The sequence below is a fragment of the Nerophis ophidion genome, linkage group LG25 (genome assembly GCF_033978795.1).
Source record: "Nerophis ophidion isolate RoL-2023_Sa linkage group LG25, RoL_Noph_v1.0, whole genome shotgun sequence".
Classification (NCBI taxonomy): domain Eukaryota; kingdom Metazoa; phylum Chordata; class Actinopteri; order Syngnathiformes; family Syngnathidae; genus Nerophis; species Nerophis ophidion.
Window position 1 is genome coordinate 27,702,254 of NC_084635.1, and position 16,485 is coordinate 27,718,738.

The following is a 16,485-nucleotide window of genomic DNA, read 5'->3' on the forward strand; positions in this document are numbered from 1 at the left end:
TTTGACCCTTTGACCAATGTGTACATTTTCCCTGTGGGGCACATTCACTTGTGTTCACACAATAAAGCTCATGTGTTAGCATACTGTCAGAGGACAGTAGTCCCATACATAACTACCTGACTACTCTAAAGTATATTCAAGTTTCATTGCTATAGAGTTGTCTGACGATAGGATATAATAATTGGCTTGCTGAAATATGAAGCGTGTACTCACTTTTATCACATGATTGCATGGTCAGGGTAAAAAAGGAGTAATAATGCAGACGATGCCATGAATATAGATTACTTTTTCCTCTTAAAACAAAAAATGTGAAAAAGTAAACTTATGCATTACATTTGTACTTTTTTCATTACTGCTGTGAGTAACATTTAGGCATGTTTGTTGTCATTGTATTCTGGGAGAATGTGTAATCCATATCATCTCATATTTTGGTTCTGGTTTAATTTCATTTCGAACATGCATACAGTTTCAATATGTGATGGGACACAAGTAGGGGATTTTTTTTTTTTTTTTTTGTGTTTCATTGCCATGCAAGTCTTATAGCGTTTTATTGCTGTGGATTTTAAATTGCATATTTTTACACTTTAGAATTTGATTGTATTTTTAATTGCATGTTTTTACATTTTAGAATTTGATCGTATTTTTAATTGCATGTTTTTACACTTTGGAATTCGTCTTTAGTGGAGGTTTTTACTTCTTGTGGACTTTGCTGGCATTTTAAGACATTGCCCTTTTTTAACTTGTTGCCCCTAACAACCAAAGTGTACAATCAAACGGCACGGTGAAATTGGACGCACCTGTGGAGAATTAGGACTGGACATTTAAAATGGGAACAGGCAGGGGAAGCAGGCAGAGGGTCGACGGAGGGATTCGGCAGGCTTTGCCAGGAGTGGGGAAGAATCGAAAGGCTTTGCCAAGAGCGCACGCAGGCTGGGAAGGAACCCCCCGGACGACACAGCAGACCCCGCAGGCTACCGGAGCGAACCCCAAGAAACCCACAACACGCACGGGCAGAGGAAACTCTGCCTCCGAAGTAAGTGCCGTGTATTGTGGATCTGTGGGGACATCCAACTGCCTTGGGCTGTGGGCTTGCGGGCTCGTGCGTCATATGCTGACTCTGTGGTTCTGTGGACAGGGGGCGATTTGGACCCAGGGACCTGCGGTGAACCTCGGAAGCGACCAAGAGGCGGAGCGGGACGGGTACGGCCACGTAGGTCCCGCAAGTGACCGGAGACTGGCGAGGAGAGTGGACGTACCCAATAATTTGACGCGGAACTACACCTGCCTTGCGTGTAAATGTGACGTCAGCCCGGATAGCGTCTCCGTGGTTTTAGATGATTTTATCCCCGGGCCTGCCTCCGTTTTAATTTCGTGTGCAGGAGGATGCCGTGGAAGTGGGTGGAGCCAGGACACGGATCCGCTACACCTGTCGTGACTGTAACCTCACCTATCACATTGGTTACCTTACCAATTGTTATTTTTAGTGTTGTCAACTTGACTTTTTCTTTTCATTTAATTTGCATTGTAATACATTGTGAACGAATATAATCACTTTTTCCTTATGTTGGGACGGCCGCTCTCACTAATTTGGGTTCTTAATATTAATATTGGTTTTAAGCAACAATTTAATTAGATTTTAATATTTTACCACTCGGGTCCATTACACACGCATTTCCAGTTCCTTCTTTTTTTTATAATTGTTTTTTATTTTTTGGAATATTTTAGAATTACATTTGAACAGATTCTCTGGTCTCTCTAGTTTCGCATACATTTTATTTGTGACACATTTTCACAAATAGATTTTGCGCTACCTGATCGCCACGCTAATAAGCACATTATAATGGGACTGGCTGTAAGTGTGTAGTAGCTTGTCGTTTCAATTTCGCAAAATAGGTGGTGGTATGCATCGAACCGGCACTAACATAACACTAACATAAAAACACCTGCTCTGCGAGAGAATAAGAGAACGTAGCAGAGAAGATACACTTTGACAACTTAGCGACTTTGTCGCTATATTTCGTGAGTATTCAGACCCTATAGATTAGGGCAGGGTAAAATAATGGAATTGAGTGTTCTAAGATCATTGGGCAGGTACTTTCCTCTACATTGTCATCTCCCACATGGCGCAGTCCCAAGTACGCCAGGGAAAGCAGGTGCAGACTTCTGGCCTTCACAATAAAATTGCTGTGCATTACATCCTGTCTGGCTAACAAAATAACACTCCCAGAAGAATAACTTACATACTCAGTTATTATTTTGCTCTAAGAGACAATACCGATGGAATATTGCAGCGCAAGTAGACTCTCAATTGCAATTCCTTTCGTTTTTAAAGTTGCACTTTCATGACTTGAGAGCAGGGGTCTCAGACACGCGGCCCGCGGGCCAATTGCGGCCCATGAGATGTTATTTTGCGGCCCTCACCTTGATATGAAAGTTTAATGTTCGTGCAGGCCGCAAGTTTTATACGGATGGCGCTTGACAGCGTTGTGTGCGGAGCTGAAGGAATCTACCAATCACGGTATGGTATACGGCTCTCGAGTGCCGAACATTGACATTACTCGCGTGATGCAGGCAGAGAAACGTTGTTTTGCCACTTTTCCACTAGAGTTTCTCTCTCTCTCCAGAAACAGTCCGGGCCGGGGAGACGAGCGTTCCAGAAGCTTCCGAAGCACTCTGCAGAAGGACCGAGAGACAATACAAAACTGTGGTGCACTGGACCCCGGCGCTGATACTCCGACAGAGAGTCTCTGAGTGAATCGGACGTGTGACACATTACTCGTGATGTTAACTCGTTCGGGGCTAAGTGTGCTACCATAACTGTAAACTCCACGGCAAGCCCCCCCTACCCCTCCCTTGACAGACATGATTTTTGTTATTTGGGTCCAAAATGGCTCTTTGAACGTTCTGAGTTGGTGGAAAAGCAGCACATGAGTGAAAGCGACAAACGTTGCCATGGAGATGAGGGTTTCTTACGTGCCTGGCTGCAGTCACACCGCGACACCTGTGTTTTTTTTTTTATTGTTGAATTTGCATTGCCTCACACGATAAACACTACATATATTTCTATATGACACCGGATAACACTCCGGGAGCCGTCACTTTTTTGCGCTCGCTATCCTGGTACTTTCCTGGCTATTACCCACCGACCGCAGTGTTGCCGTAGGGAGGAAAAGCGGAAAGACACACATTGCGGAAATAACATTATTCTTCGTGCATGGGCTGAATACAAATATATTACACAACCCCAAACATGTCATTTTCAAAGCCTGCAGTGAAGAGAAAGGTGAGTGATGAGCAAAGACAATTCCAGGAAAAATGGGAGATGCAATATTTCTTTGTTGAGCACAGGCGTGTCTTATTTGCACAGAGAAAGTAGCGGTGCTCAGGAATACAATTTGAAACGTCATTATACAACCAGACATGCTGAGGAGTTTGCAAAATACCAGGGAGATGAGAGCGTGAACCGGATTGCACATTTTAAAACAAGTCTACTGAGGGTAAAAGATTTCTTCAAGAAAGCAACTGAAAAGAGCGATGCAGCAGTCAAACCTGGAAAGCCATTAAGAGATGGTGAATTCTTTAAAAAATGCATGTTAGATTTATTTTTAAGAAATCTTTTCTTGCGGCCCAGCCTCACCCAGATTCTGCATCCAGTGGCCCCCAGGTAAATTAAGTCTGAGACCCCTACTTTAGAGGAAGTTTTAGCTGTCAAAAATGTTTCACCATGAAGAAAAAAAAAAACCAAGTACTTCATATGATGTAACAAATTTGAAATATATTGAATATTTAACACTAGAGTGAATCAAATCAAATTTAATCCAATCATCAATCATCTATTTTGAAGCTTATGAATCAAAATCCAATTGATTCGGGAAATTGGCCATTATACCCAGACCTACTATGGATACTTTTTCACAGAAAAGACAAATTGCTCTTCTCTCCAAGCAGCATGTGCCACTATGTGGCCCCTTCTCTCATCTAAAAGCACTCACAGGGGGCTATTTTTGGTTTGTGACATTAAAAAACAACAACAACAACATAACGTAGTGACAGAAGTGAGTTCAATTGTAATGAATCCCAACTGCTTTTCATGCTTTTTACTCACTTATTTATTCACAAAGTGTTTTACTCCCTCTTACAGCTTCCATCACAATTAATTGCACATGTGTCACGGTCAGTTATTAAAAAAGAAATAGATCATAAAGTTCCACCACCACAAATACTGTACATTGCAGTCATTTGGGAAACACGGCTCTCACATAGAGGTAAAATTGTTGAATGCTGGAGTTTGAAAAGTGCATAAAATGCTCACTCTCTTTAATACAAATCATTTAAAGAAGATCTAAAATCTTTGTACAAGTGTACAATAGAGAAGACTTCCACAGTCCTCCAAAGAGAATTCAAATATTGCAACTTTACTTCCACTGGTGACATCGTGCCAGTGCCCAAATCCGGAGACCTCTCGAACCTAAACAACCACCGAGGCCTCAGCCTGACCTGTATCCATACTTGCCAACCCTCCCGGATTTTCCGGGAGACTCCCGAAATTCAGCGCCTCTCCCGAAAACCTCCCGGGACAAATGTTCTCCCGAAAATCACCCGAAATTCAGGCGGAGCTGGAGGCCACGCCCCCTCCAGGTCAATTGCGGACCTGAGTGGCGTGTATAAAGAGCGAGCCTGCCCAATGAAGTTATAACTGTAGAATGATCGAGGGTGAGTTCTTGGTTTCTTATGTGGGTTTATTGTTAGGTAGTTTCATTAACGTCGTAATAACACACAACAACAGCAGTCACGTTTTCGTCTACCGTAAAGCAGTTTGTCTGCCGTAAGCAGCAAGGTTGTGAACTTGTGACACTCTTAAAAAGGACAATACTGCCATCTACTGTACATAGAATAGAATGTACTTTATTGATCCCTGGGGGAAATTCAGCACCACAGTTTGCTCACAATAAACAATGATAATCCATCCATCCATTTCTACCGCTTGTTCCCTTTTTTTGGGGTCGCGGGGGGCGCTGGCGCCTATCTCAGCTAAATAATATATATTTATATATATATATATATATATATATATATATATATATATATATGAATGATATAAATATATTCTACATTTAAGTGCAGTCAAGGAACATATGCATTATACAGTCTGATGGCTGTCGGTTTGAAGGACCTCCTGTGTCGTTCCGTGTTACATTTTGGGAGTCTGAGCCTTCCGCAAGGTCTGAGTGTAGTGGGTGGGAGGTGTTGTCCATAATGGCTAGGAGTTTTGCTAGACTTTTTCTCTCTGACACCACCGCCAGAGAGTCTAGCTATGCATGCATATGGTTGGAAAAATAGTGACAGAGAATAGAACAAAGATGGACATTTCAACCCTTAACTCAACAAGGAGTAGATGAATACTTTTATATATATATATATATATATATATATTATATATTTATTATATATATATATATATATATATATATATATATATATATATATATATATATATATATATATATATATATATATATGTCTTGATTAGATTATCCAGAGAATAGTGCTTGATACCGTGGTAGAGCGCAATATGTAGGTGTGGGAAAAATCACAAGACTACTTCATCTCTACAGAACTGTTTCATGAGGGGTTCCCTCAATCATCAGGAGATTTTAATGGAAGCATTCACATACAATGGTTTATATAGGGCACAGAGTGGGTGGGTACAGGCAGGCGTAGGGTGTGGTGATTGGCTCATGTGTTACCTAGGAGGTGTTTCCGTCTGTGGCGGCATGTTGAAATGATTTCACTGCGCTTGTTGAGGGATGATAGATCTGGATGATATATAATAAGCAGTTTCTCTTTTAAGCATAGGTTGCATCTTTTATTACCACTGTTATAAGGTGTGCTGGATGCAAGAATTTGCCATGTTATTGAATATTCAACATTATTGTCTTTGAGGTTCCAAATGTGTTTGCAGAGTTCTGTAGAATTCTGCAAAGTCTGGTTTCTAAAGGAGGCGTTGTGATTATTCCATCTTGTTTTGAACGCTCCTTCGGTTAATCCTACGTACGTGTCGGATGTGTTAATGTCCTTGCGTATTACCTTTGCTTGGTAAACGACTGATGTCTGTAAGCACCCTCCGTTGAGAGGGCAATCAGGTTTCTTGCGACAGTTACATTCCTTATTGGTTTCAGAGTCGTTTAGTCCGGGGGTGGGCAGTCCTTTTGCAATTGCTTTGTTGTGGTTTGAAATGATTTGTTGTATGTTATTCATACAGCTGTAGCTCAATTTAATGTTGTTCTTGTTGAATATTTTTCTTAGGGTGTTGCCTTTGGGGAAGTGTTTGTCGATCAGAGTGAGGAACTTGCGGCCGATGTTGGTTGAGACGTTTTTACTGAATGGCGGATTGTACCAGATGATGTTGTTTCGTTTTCTGCTTTTTTTTGGTTGGTTTCCTGGAGTGGGTTCATAGGTGAGGGTGAAGTTGTATCCGCTTTCATCAAGTGCTTTCTGGTACGGGGGGGTTGCTTGGTCGAATTCAGCTTTGCTAGATGACAGCATCGATAGCTTTTTATTAATTCCGGTAGGTATTCTTTTCGTGGTGGTGGGTGGGTGGTTGCTGTCATGGTGCACGTATTGGAGTGTTGTGTTGGGTTTCGTGAATGGTTGGTAGCTGTTATTTCTCAGGTTGAAAGTGACGTCGAGGAAGTTGACGGTTTGCTTGTTGGCTTCAATCGTGATCCGTAGGCCGTTTTCTTTGAAGATTTGGCATATGCGCTTCTGCGGAATTCTACAGAACTCAGCAAACACATTTGGAACCTCATAGACAATAATGTTGAATATTCAATAACATGGCAAATTCTTGCATCCAGCACACCTTACAACAGTGGTAATAAAAGATGCAACCTATGCTTGAAAGAGAAACTGCTTATTATATATAATCCAGATCTATTATCCCTCAACAAGCGCAGTGAAATCATTTCAACATGCCGCCACAGACGGAAACACCTCCTAGGTAACACATGAGCCAATCACCACACCCTACGCCTGCCTGTACCCACCCACTCTGTGCCCTATGTAAACCATTGTATGTGAATGCTTCCATTAAAATCTCCTGATGATTGAGGGAACCCCTCATGAAACAGTTCTGTAGAGATGAAGTAGTCTTGTGCTTTTTCCCACACCTACATATATATATATATATATATATATATATATATATAGCTAGAATTCACTGAAAGTCAAGTATTTCTTATTTATATATATATTTACTATATATATTAAATATTTGACTCTTAACCACACCCCCCCACCCCCACACCCCACATCCCGAAATCAGAGGTCTCAAGGTTGGCAAGTAAGCCTGTATCACTGCGAAAGTCTACAACCGCATGATTCTACACGGAGTCCGGCGTGCAACCGACCCTCACCTGAGAGTAAAGAAGGACGAACAACTACAGCCCAGATCTTGGCACTTAGGAGATTGAGTGTTCCCCCGAACCTACTCCGAGCAATAGAGTCCATGTACGCAGGAACAAGGGCCAGGGTGGTGACCCCAGATGGCAACAGCGAGGAGTTTGAGTCTGGCTGGAGTTATACTAGCCCCCTTCCTCTTCATCATAGTCCTTGATCATGCGCTCAGGAAAGCAATCAATGGGCGAGAGCAGGAACCTGGCTTCACGCTGACACCAAAGAAGTCGAGTTGACAACCGGCAGTGGTCCTGACAGACCTTGACTATGCGGATGACATCAGTCTGCTCTCCAACAATGTGGAACAAGCACAATAACTACTACACAGGGTAGAGCTAGAGTGCGCCAATGTTGGCCTTAGGCTAAATGCCAAGAAAACTGAGGTCATGACCTACAACGTTCCATCAACCTCTGATAACAGCAGAAGGCACTGTGCTGAAAGAAGTCGAGGACTTCAAATACCTGGGCGCAAGGGTCAACTCAACTGAGCAAGATCTAAAAGTGAGTAAGGCACTTGCATGGAGGGCCCTGAACAACATGACCACTGTATGGAACTCTGACCTCCCCCGCCAAATCAAATTCAGCTTCTTCTACGCGACAGTTGAGTCCGTTCTCCACTATTGCAGCGAATGCTGGACCCCGAAGCCAACCCCGGAGAAGTTTCTAGATGGGTGCTACACCAAGATGCTGCGTGCAGTGCTTAACGTCAACAAGAGTGCGCACGTAACCAACAAAATCCTCTACAAGGGAATACCAAGGGTGAGCGAGAAGATTGCTGTAAGGAGAAAGAGACTAACAAGACACTGCCAAAGGCATCAGGAGCTGCCAGCCAGCAACTTGGTGCTGTGGGAACCAACACATGGGCATCGGTCAAGAGGACGTCCCACACTAACATACATGGACATACTCAAGAAGGATGCAGGAGCTCAGAGTATCAAGGAACTGTCCAAATGTATGGAGAATCGGAATGACTGGAAGCAACGATGGAAGGCTTGTCTGAGGACGACCTAGAGAGAGTGCTGTTCTAAAGCTTGTGAAAGCTCAATAAATACGACATGTAAAAAGATCACCTTCCCTTCAGCAGTAGATGTTCATTAATGTAAACCCACATCAAAATATTAGAGAAGTCTCACCTTGGTCGCAGCGGATGCCTTTGAATCCGATGCTGCAATAGCAGGTCCCCGTCACATAGTCACAGGTGGCGTTGTTCATACACTCGCATAGCTGCTGGCAGCCATAGCCAAATGTCCCCGCAGGACACTCTGCACATGGGTTTTAGCAGATTATGCAAATGAAACAATAGCAGATAGCGGATAGTGTGCACCCCATTTGCAAACACTCACTGAGTTCACAGCTGTCTCCAATGAAGCCGGTCCTGCACGAACACCGTCCACCGATGTGGTCGCAGTCGGCCCCGTTCTGACAGCGACACACTTCAGCACACTGAGAGCCGTAAAAACCTGTGGGGCAGCCTGACGGAGAACAGAAAATGACATAAACAGTATTTGCTGTGTTTTCTTTGATACCGTATGAGTAAAACTGAATAAACTTTCATTAAAATAGCCAATGTGACTTATAATACACAAACAGTTTTCGTTTACTTTCTAACTATGGGGCCTTTAATGATTTACTTCATTGTTTTTATAGGATGGAATGGTTATGCAATGTATGTCAATGATTCTCTCCCATTAAAACTGTCAAACTTATTCATATAGGCACAAATATTTACAGTACATACAAACCCCGTTTCCAAATGAGTTTGGAAATTGTGTTAGATGTAAATATAAACGTAATACAATGATTTGCAAATCATCTTCAACCCATATTCAGTTGAATATGCTACAAAGACAACGTATTTGATGTTCAAACTGATAAACATTTTTTATTTTTTTTTGCAAATAATCATTAACTTTAGAATTTGATGCCAGCAACACGTGACAAAGAAGTTGGGAAAGGTGGCAATAAATACTAATAAAGTTGAGGAATGATCATAAAACACTTATTTGGAACATCCCACAGCTGTGCAGGCTAATTGGGAACAGGTGGGTGCAATGCTCAGTCTTTCACAAGAAGGATGGGGCGAGGTACACCCCTTTGTCCACAACTGCGTGAGCAAATATTCAAACTGTTCAAGAACAACGTTACTCAAAGTGCAATTGCAAGACATTTAGGGATTTCAACGGTCCAAAACATCATCAAAAGGTACAGAGAATCTGGAAAAATCACTCCATGTAAGCGGCATAGCTGGAAACCAACATTGAATGACCGGGACCTTCGATCCCTCAGACGGCGCTGTATCAAAAACCGACATCAATCTCTAAAGGATATCACCACATGGGCTCAGGAACACTTCAGAAAACCACTGTCACTAAATACAGTTTGTCGCTACATCTGTACGTGCAAGTTAAAGCATTACTATGCAAAGCGAAAGCCATTCATCAACAACATCCAGAAACGCCGCCGGCTTCTCTGGGCCTGAGACCATCTAAGATGGACTGATGCAAAGTGGAAAAGTGTTCTGTGGTCTGACGAATCCACATTTCAAATTGTTTTTGGAAATATTCGACATCATTTCATCCGAACCAAAGGGGAAGCGAACCATCCAGACTGTTATCGACGCACAGTTCAAAAGCCAGCATCTGTGATGGTATGGGGGTGTATGGAATAAGAAAATGGATGGATGTTCAGAAACAACCAGGGCCGCCGCTCCCTACACGCAGTTCCTGCACTGCGGGTTGGGCGCTTTTTCTGTGCTTAGTTCATTTGAAATACAATTTTGCTTTGAGCCTCAATCAAACACTGAAATTTGCAACACTAACAAGGCAAGCCAAATGTCTTTAGTTTTACAGTCAGGCGACGATTTGGCAACAACGACAGTATAATGTTTGGAGGAATCAAGGCGCGGTTTCAAACCAAAGAACTCTGTAGCAAATGTCCAGAGTGGTGGAGAGAGTTTCATCGTCTGGGGATGTTTTAGTGCCAGCGGTACAAATGCATTGCACAATTCTAATCAACAGCTAGACAGCTGAAGCTGGGACATAAATGAATGTTCCAACAGGATAGTGACCATAACCACACATCAAAACAATAAAATTAACCTTCTGGAATGGCCTTTCTCAACTCTATCAAACATTTATGGACTATACTTTAAATTACATGTCGGGAGACAACCCAATTTAAATGACTGCTGTAATATTAATTCGGCCAAGAAGAGCGGTAAAACATCCAGCCAGAATTTTGCCAGAAGTGTGCATGCATCTATTACAGCCTGCAAGCGCTGCATAATTAATTGGTTAAAACTCAGAATAAATTTAAACTTGTAAACATTTTCGAAATAACTGAAAGTATATGTTGTAATATAGACTTTGGAACAAGAAAAGTTCAACTAAAACATAATGTCCCATTTATGACCATTATGAGTGTATGTAAAATTCTGACCACGACACACTAGATCAGGGGTGTCAAACTCAAATACAGAATGGGCCAAAATTTAAAACCGAACAAAGCCGCGGGCCGAGGTTGAACAAATTAACCTTATAATAGGGACCCAAACAAGTTTTGCATTGAATATTGAACAAGCAAGGCTTATATAACTTTATAGTGACATGGAAAATCGAGTTTCAAATAATAACAATAATTAAAAAATATCAATGGCATATCAAATAAAATTTAAATAAATATTTATTGCCTCTTTTCGGCGATGGGGTTGAGGTGGACGGGGTTTGGTGATAGCAGGGGGTGTATATTGTAGCGTCCTGGAAGAGTTAGTGCTGCAAGGCGTTCTGGGTATTTGTTCTGTTGTGTTTATGTTAGGTTACGGTGCGGATGTTCTCCCGAAATGTGTCATTCTTGTTTGGTGTGGGTTCACAGTGTGGCGCATATTTGTAACAGTGTTAAAGTTATTTATACGGCTACCCTCAGTGTGACCTGTATGGCTGTTGACCAAGTATGCCTTGCATTCACTTGTGTGTGTGTGTATAAGCCGCATGTATTATGTGACTGTTTGTATAGAGGAAAAGCGGACGTGGAGACAGGTTGAGGAGAACGCCAAAGGCAGTGCCTTTAAAGCCCACTCCAAATATTCGGGAGGGGCACTGAACTTTGGAGTCTCCCGGGAAAATAGAGAGGCTTGGCAAGTAAGAGTGTTAACGGTGAATGCGGTGTTACAGCGGCGGGCCAGCTCTAATGTTAATTTGATATTGCCTCAATGGCCAAGTGAGATTACACGGCGGGCCAAATTTGGCCCACGGGCCAGAGTTTGACACCCATGCACTAGATAGAGCCAAACCTATATTTTAACGATTTTAAGAATTGTGGCAGTTATAGTGATAATATTTTCTATTTCAAATTGTTTAATACATTCAAATCATAGTTTAATGGTTTAAATCAGTGGTCTCCAACCTTTTTGTATCCGCGGACCGGTCTACGCTTCATAATTTGTCCCGTGGCCTGGGGGGGGTCCTTTTTTTTCCTTTGTTTTTTTTCTTTGTCAAAAAAAAGGGACGTTTTTGTCATGAAAAAGAGAGGTTTTTGTGGTGTTTGCACTAACTGTAAGTGTATATTGTGTTTTTTATGTTATATATATATATATATATATATATTTTTTTTTTAATAAAAAATTATTCTGCGGCCCGGTACCAATCGGGCCACGGCCCGGTGGTTGGGGACCTCTGGTTTAAATTATATATAAATGTGATTTAGCTGTGTAAAATTGATAGTAGTTGTATTATACTATAAGGGCCTGAGTTACTAAGATGTGAAGTGAATTATATTTATATAGTGCTTTTCTCAAGTGACTCAAAGCGCTTTACATAGTGACACCCAATATCTAATTCACATTTAAACCAGTGTGGGTGGCACTGGGAGCAGGTGGGTAAAGTGTCTTGCCCAAGGACACAACGGCAGTAACTATGATGGCACAAGCGGGGATCAAACCTGCAACCCTCAAGTTGCTGACACGGCCACTCTACCAACCGAGCTATGCCGCCCCACATCCAAAAACCTCTCGCTAAACAGTGTGTGCAAGCTATAAAATAGTGTGTACTATTAGTCGGCGTGTTGCGTGTGATCTACTAAGGCTGCGTGTGCAATTGAATAGTGGCGCTAACCACCTTATTTAAATGAGGATTTTGCGTGTACTATATGGGGAATCAACAAAAAGACGCTCATTTACTACACATGTGGCCTAAGTGATTTATTTGGATTGAAATAGTTGCCCCCCCCCCCATTAAAAAATCTTTAAGGTCAGAAAACTCAATTTAAATACTGTTTATAGACTATTTTTTTGTGATGTCAAGGTTTCCTATGTAGCATGCGATATTTAGTTACACCAGCAGAGGGTACTTGTTGCCGTTGTTATCATTAGCTTGCACTGTAGAAGAAGTCTGTCAGTACCTGATATGAAAAAGAGCAGATGCATCAAGCTCCGGTTGTTACGCTGTGTAAATTGTTTTGCAGCTTGATCCTGGGAAATTGTGTTGGATGTAAATATAAACGAAATACAATGATTTGCTAATCCTTTTTAACCCATATTCAGTTGAATACACAACAAAGACAAGATATTTGATGTTCAAACTCATAAACTTAATTTTTTTTTTTGCAAATAATAATTAACTTAAAATTTCATGGCTGAGTTGGCGACTTGTCCAGGGTGTACGCCGCCTGCCGCCCAATTGTAGCTGAGATAGGCACCAGCGCCCCCCGCTACCCCAAAGGGAATAAGCGGTAGAAAATGAATGGATGGAAAATGGCTGCAACACGTGCCAAAGTAGTTGGGAAAGGGCATGTTCACCACTGTGTTACATCACCTTTTCTTTTAACAACACTCAATAAACGTTTTGGAACTGAGGAAGCTAATTGTTGAAGCTTTGAAAGTGGAATTCTTTCCCATTCTTGTTTTATGTAGAGCTTCAGTCGTTCAACAGTCCGGAGTCTCCGCTGTCTTATTTTACGCTTCATAATGCGACCACACATTTTCGATGGGAGACAGGTCTGGACTGCAGGCGGGCCAGGAAAGTACCCGCACTTTTTTTCTACGAAGCCACGCTGTTATAACCCGTGCTGAATGTGGCTTGGCATTGTCTTGCTGAAATAAGCAGGGGCAACCATGAAAAAGACGGCGCTTAGATGGCAGCCTATGTTGTTCCAAAACCTGTATGTACCTTTCAGCTTTAATGGTGCCTTCACAGATGTGTAAATTACCCATGCCTTGGACACTAATGCACCCCCATACCATCACAGATGCTGGCTTTTGAACTTTGCGTCAATAACAGTCTGGATGGTTCGCTTCCCCTTTGGTCCGGATGACACAATGTCCAATATTTTCAAAAACAATTTGAAATGTGGACTCGTGAGACCACAGAACACTTTTCCACTTTGCATCAGTCCATCTTAGATGATCTCGGGCCCAGAGAAGCCGGCGGCGTTTCTGGATGTTGTTGATAAATGGCTTTCGCTTTGCATAGTAGAGCTTTAACTTGCACTTACAGATGTAGCGACAAACTGTATTTAGTGACAGTGGTTTTCTGAAGTGTTCTTGAGCCCATGTGGTGATATCCTTAAGAGATAGATGTCGGTTTTTGATACAGTGCCGTCTGAGGGATCGAAGGTCACGGTCATTCAATGTTGGTTTCCGGCCATGCCGCTTACGTGGAGTGTTTTCTCCAGATTCTCTGAAACATTTGATGATATGGACCGCAGATGTTGAAATCCCAAAATTTCTTGCAATTGCACTTTGAGAAACGTTGTTCTTAAACTGTTTGACTATTTGCTCACGCAGTTGTGGACAAAGGGGTGTACCTCGCCCCATCCTTTCTTGTGAAAGACTGAGCCTTTTTTGGCAAGCTGTTTTTATACCCAATCATGGCACCCACCTTTTCCAAAGCCTGCACACCTGTGGGATCTTCCAAATAAGTGTTTGATGAGCATTCCTCAACTTTATCAGCATTTATTTTCACCTTTCCCAACTTCTTTGTCACGTGTTGCTGGCATCAAATTCTAAAATTGAATGTGTCGCACAACGAAAGAGTTGGCCCATCTTTCGAGCCGTGTATCATGCAGGAGACATATACCACTTTTTATGGGCATTTTTGAAGTAGTCGTGCACTGCATCTACATTGACACAACTTTTTGTCATGTCTAGTGATCATGTTTTGTTTAGTTATGTTCTGTTACTTCAAGACTCCATTAGTTCCTGTTTTTACGCCCCCTTGTTTGGTCACCATGTCAACTTATTAGTTTCACCTGTCTCACGTGTTGGACTCACGCACCTGTTTGTAACCACAGAGACTATTTAAGCCTGTCGTTTTCAGTTGGTCGTCCTGGCGTCATCACTCTGTTTCATGATTAGTTCACGCTTCTTGTTTCATGCAATTTCATTGTCCATGCTGCCCTGCTCACGTCACCGCAAGTAAGTTTTTTTGTTTATTAATGCCACAGTGAGTGTATTTTATTTCATGGCCATTAGAGATGCGCGGATAGGCAATTATGTCCTCCACATCCGCATCACCAAAATTGTCATCCACCCGCCGATCAACCGAACCAACAACATTTTATCAACAACATTTTATCGGACCGTACCCGCCCGCCAACGGCCCGCTGAACTACATCAAAGGTTGGCCACCTTTACCACTCACAGAGTTATTAAAAAACTGTTTCATAGAGAAATGTAATCAATTGAGGCCGCTAACGATAGAGTTCATCCTAATGACAAAAATATTGGCAGAGTTCATCTTAATGACAATAATATGGGCGTGCCGATGAAACCATTGCATTTGACACCTTCAACAGCATGTACGAACCGATTGTTGATCCAGCAATATGTTGTGTGTAGCTTCCGCAATCACCCGTATGAGATTGAAAGGCATACTGGGTGATACAGAGTACACTGATGGTTGTGATATAAACAACTTTAACACTTACTAATATGCGCCACGCTATGAAGCCACACAATACAAGATTGACAAACACATTTTGGGAGAACATCCTCTCAGTAACACAACATAAACGCAACACAACTAATACCCATAATCCTTTGTATTCATGACATTTTCCTGAATATATTTTACACCCCCACGCCCCCAACCCCGCCCACCTTACCAACGCACAGGCAGGGGAGGGGGGGGGATTTATAAAATAGTCAGGTATTGTCATGAATACAAAGGATTATGGGTATTTGTTGTGTGGTGTTTGTTGTGTTACTGTGAGGATGTTCTCCCGAAATGTGTTTGTCGTTCTTAATTGGTGTGGCTTCAAAGCTTGGCGCATACTACTAAGAGTGTTAAAATTGTTAATATCACAACCATTAGTGTACTCTGTGTCACTCAGTATGCCTTGCAGTCGTGTGCGTGTTACCGCGGAAGCCACACACAGCATGATGCTGGACTGACAAGCAGAGCTCACATGTTGTAAAGGGTGACAAAGCCAATGGCTTTAAGCGCGCACTAATATTTAATATCTGGGTGACTACCGGCGGTCGTTCTAGAGAATATTAGCGTCTCCTATTGTCTTCTTCGCTTTATGACACGGGTCTTAAATGGCTCTTTGAATGGCAAAGGATACCGATCCCAGAACCATGCATATAAAATGTCTCTGGACGGTTCAACCGCCACCCGTCCGAATCTAATTAAAATCTATTATTTCGTCATGTCAACCGCCTGACCCGCGGTGTACCGGCGGACTCCGCGGATGAGACCGCAAAATGCGCATCTCTAATGCCCATAGTTCACGTTAAAGTTCTAGTTTTTTCACCTTAAACTTCATGCTGCTCTTTCATGCCATAGATCCCTGCTCGTTTTCCGGTCAAGTAAGTTTTGTTTTTTGTCCATAGTTTTGTCTAAGTTGTGTTTCCGCCTTGTGCGCGCCTTTGGTTTGTACTGTTTTGTAGCTTCTGAGTTAAAGATTAAATCATGTTTGTACCTGCACGCCATGTCCCGAGTAGTCCGTATGTCTTCCTGGGAGAATGAGCTGCAACCCCCCCCATCATGACAGTTTTCCCCCTTTATTTTCTACTGCTGAAGGTGCGTAGGTGGG

At 42.3% G+C, this 16,485-nt stretch overlaps 1 protein-coding gene across 4 annotated transcripts in view; it reads right to left on the reverse strand.

Moving 5' to 3' along the window:
* The window catches only part of LOC133542931 (multiple epidermal growth factor-like domains protein 11), a 445,750-nt gene that overhangs the window by 35,929 nt on the left and 393,336 nt on the right, over positions 1 to 16,485 (reverse strand). For all 4 annotated transcript variants that reach the window (XM_061887206.1, XM_061887204.1, XM_061887205.1 and 1 more), the window contains exons 18-19: positions 8,799 to 8,927; positions 8,589 to 8,717 (exon numbers count right to left, since the gene is read on the reverse strand). In XM_061887206.1, the coding sequence (XP_061743190.1) occupies positions 8,589 to 8,717; positions 8,799 to 8,927 (258 nt within the window). The remainder of the gene's footprint in view (positions 1 to 8,588; positions 8,718 to 8,798; positions 8,928 to 16,485) is intronic.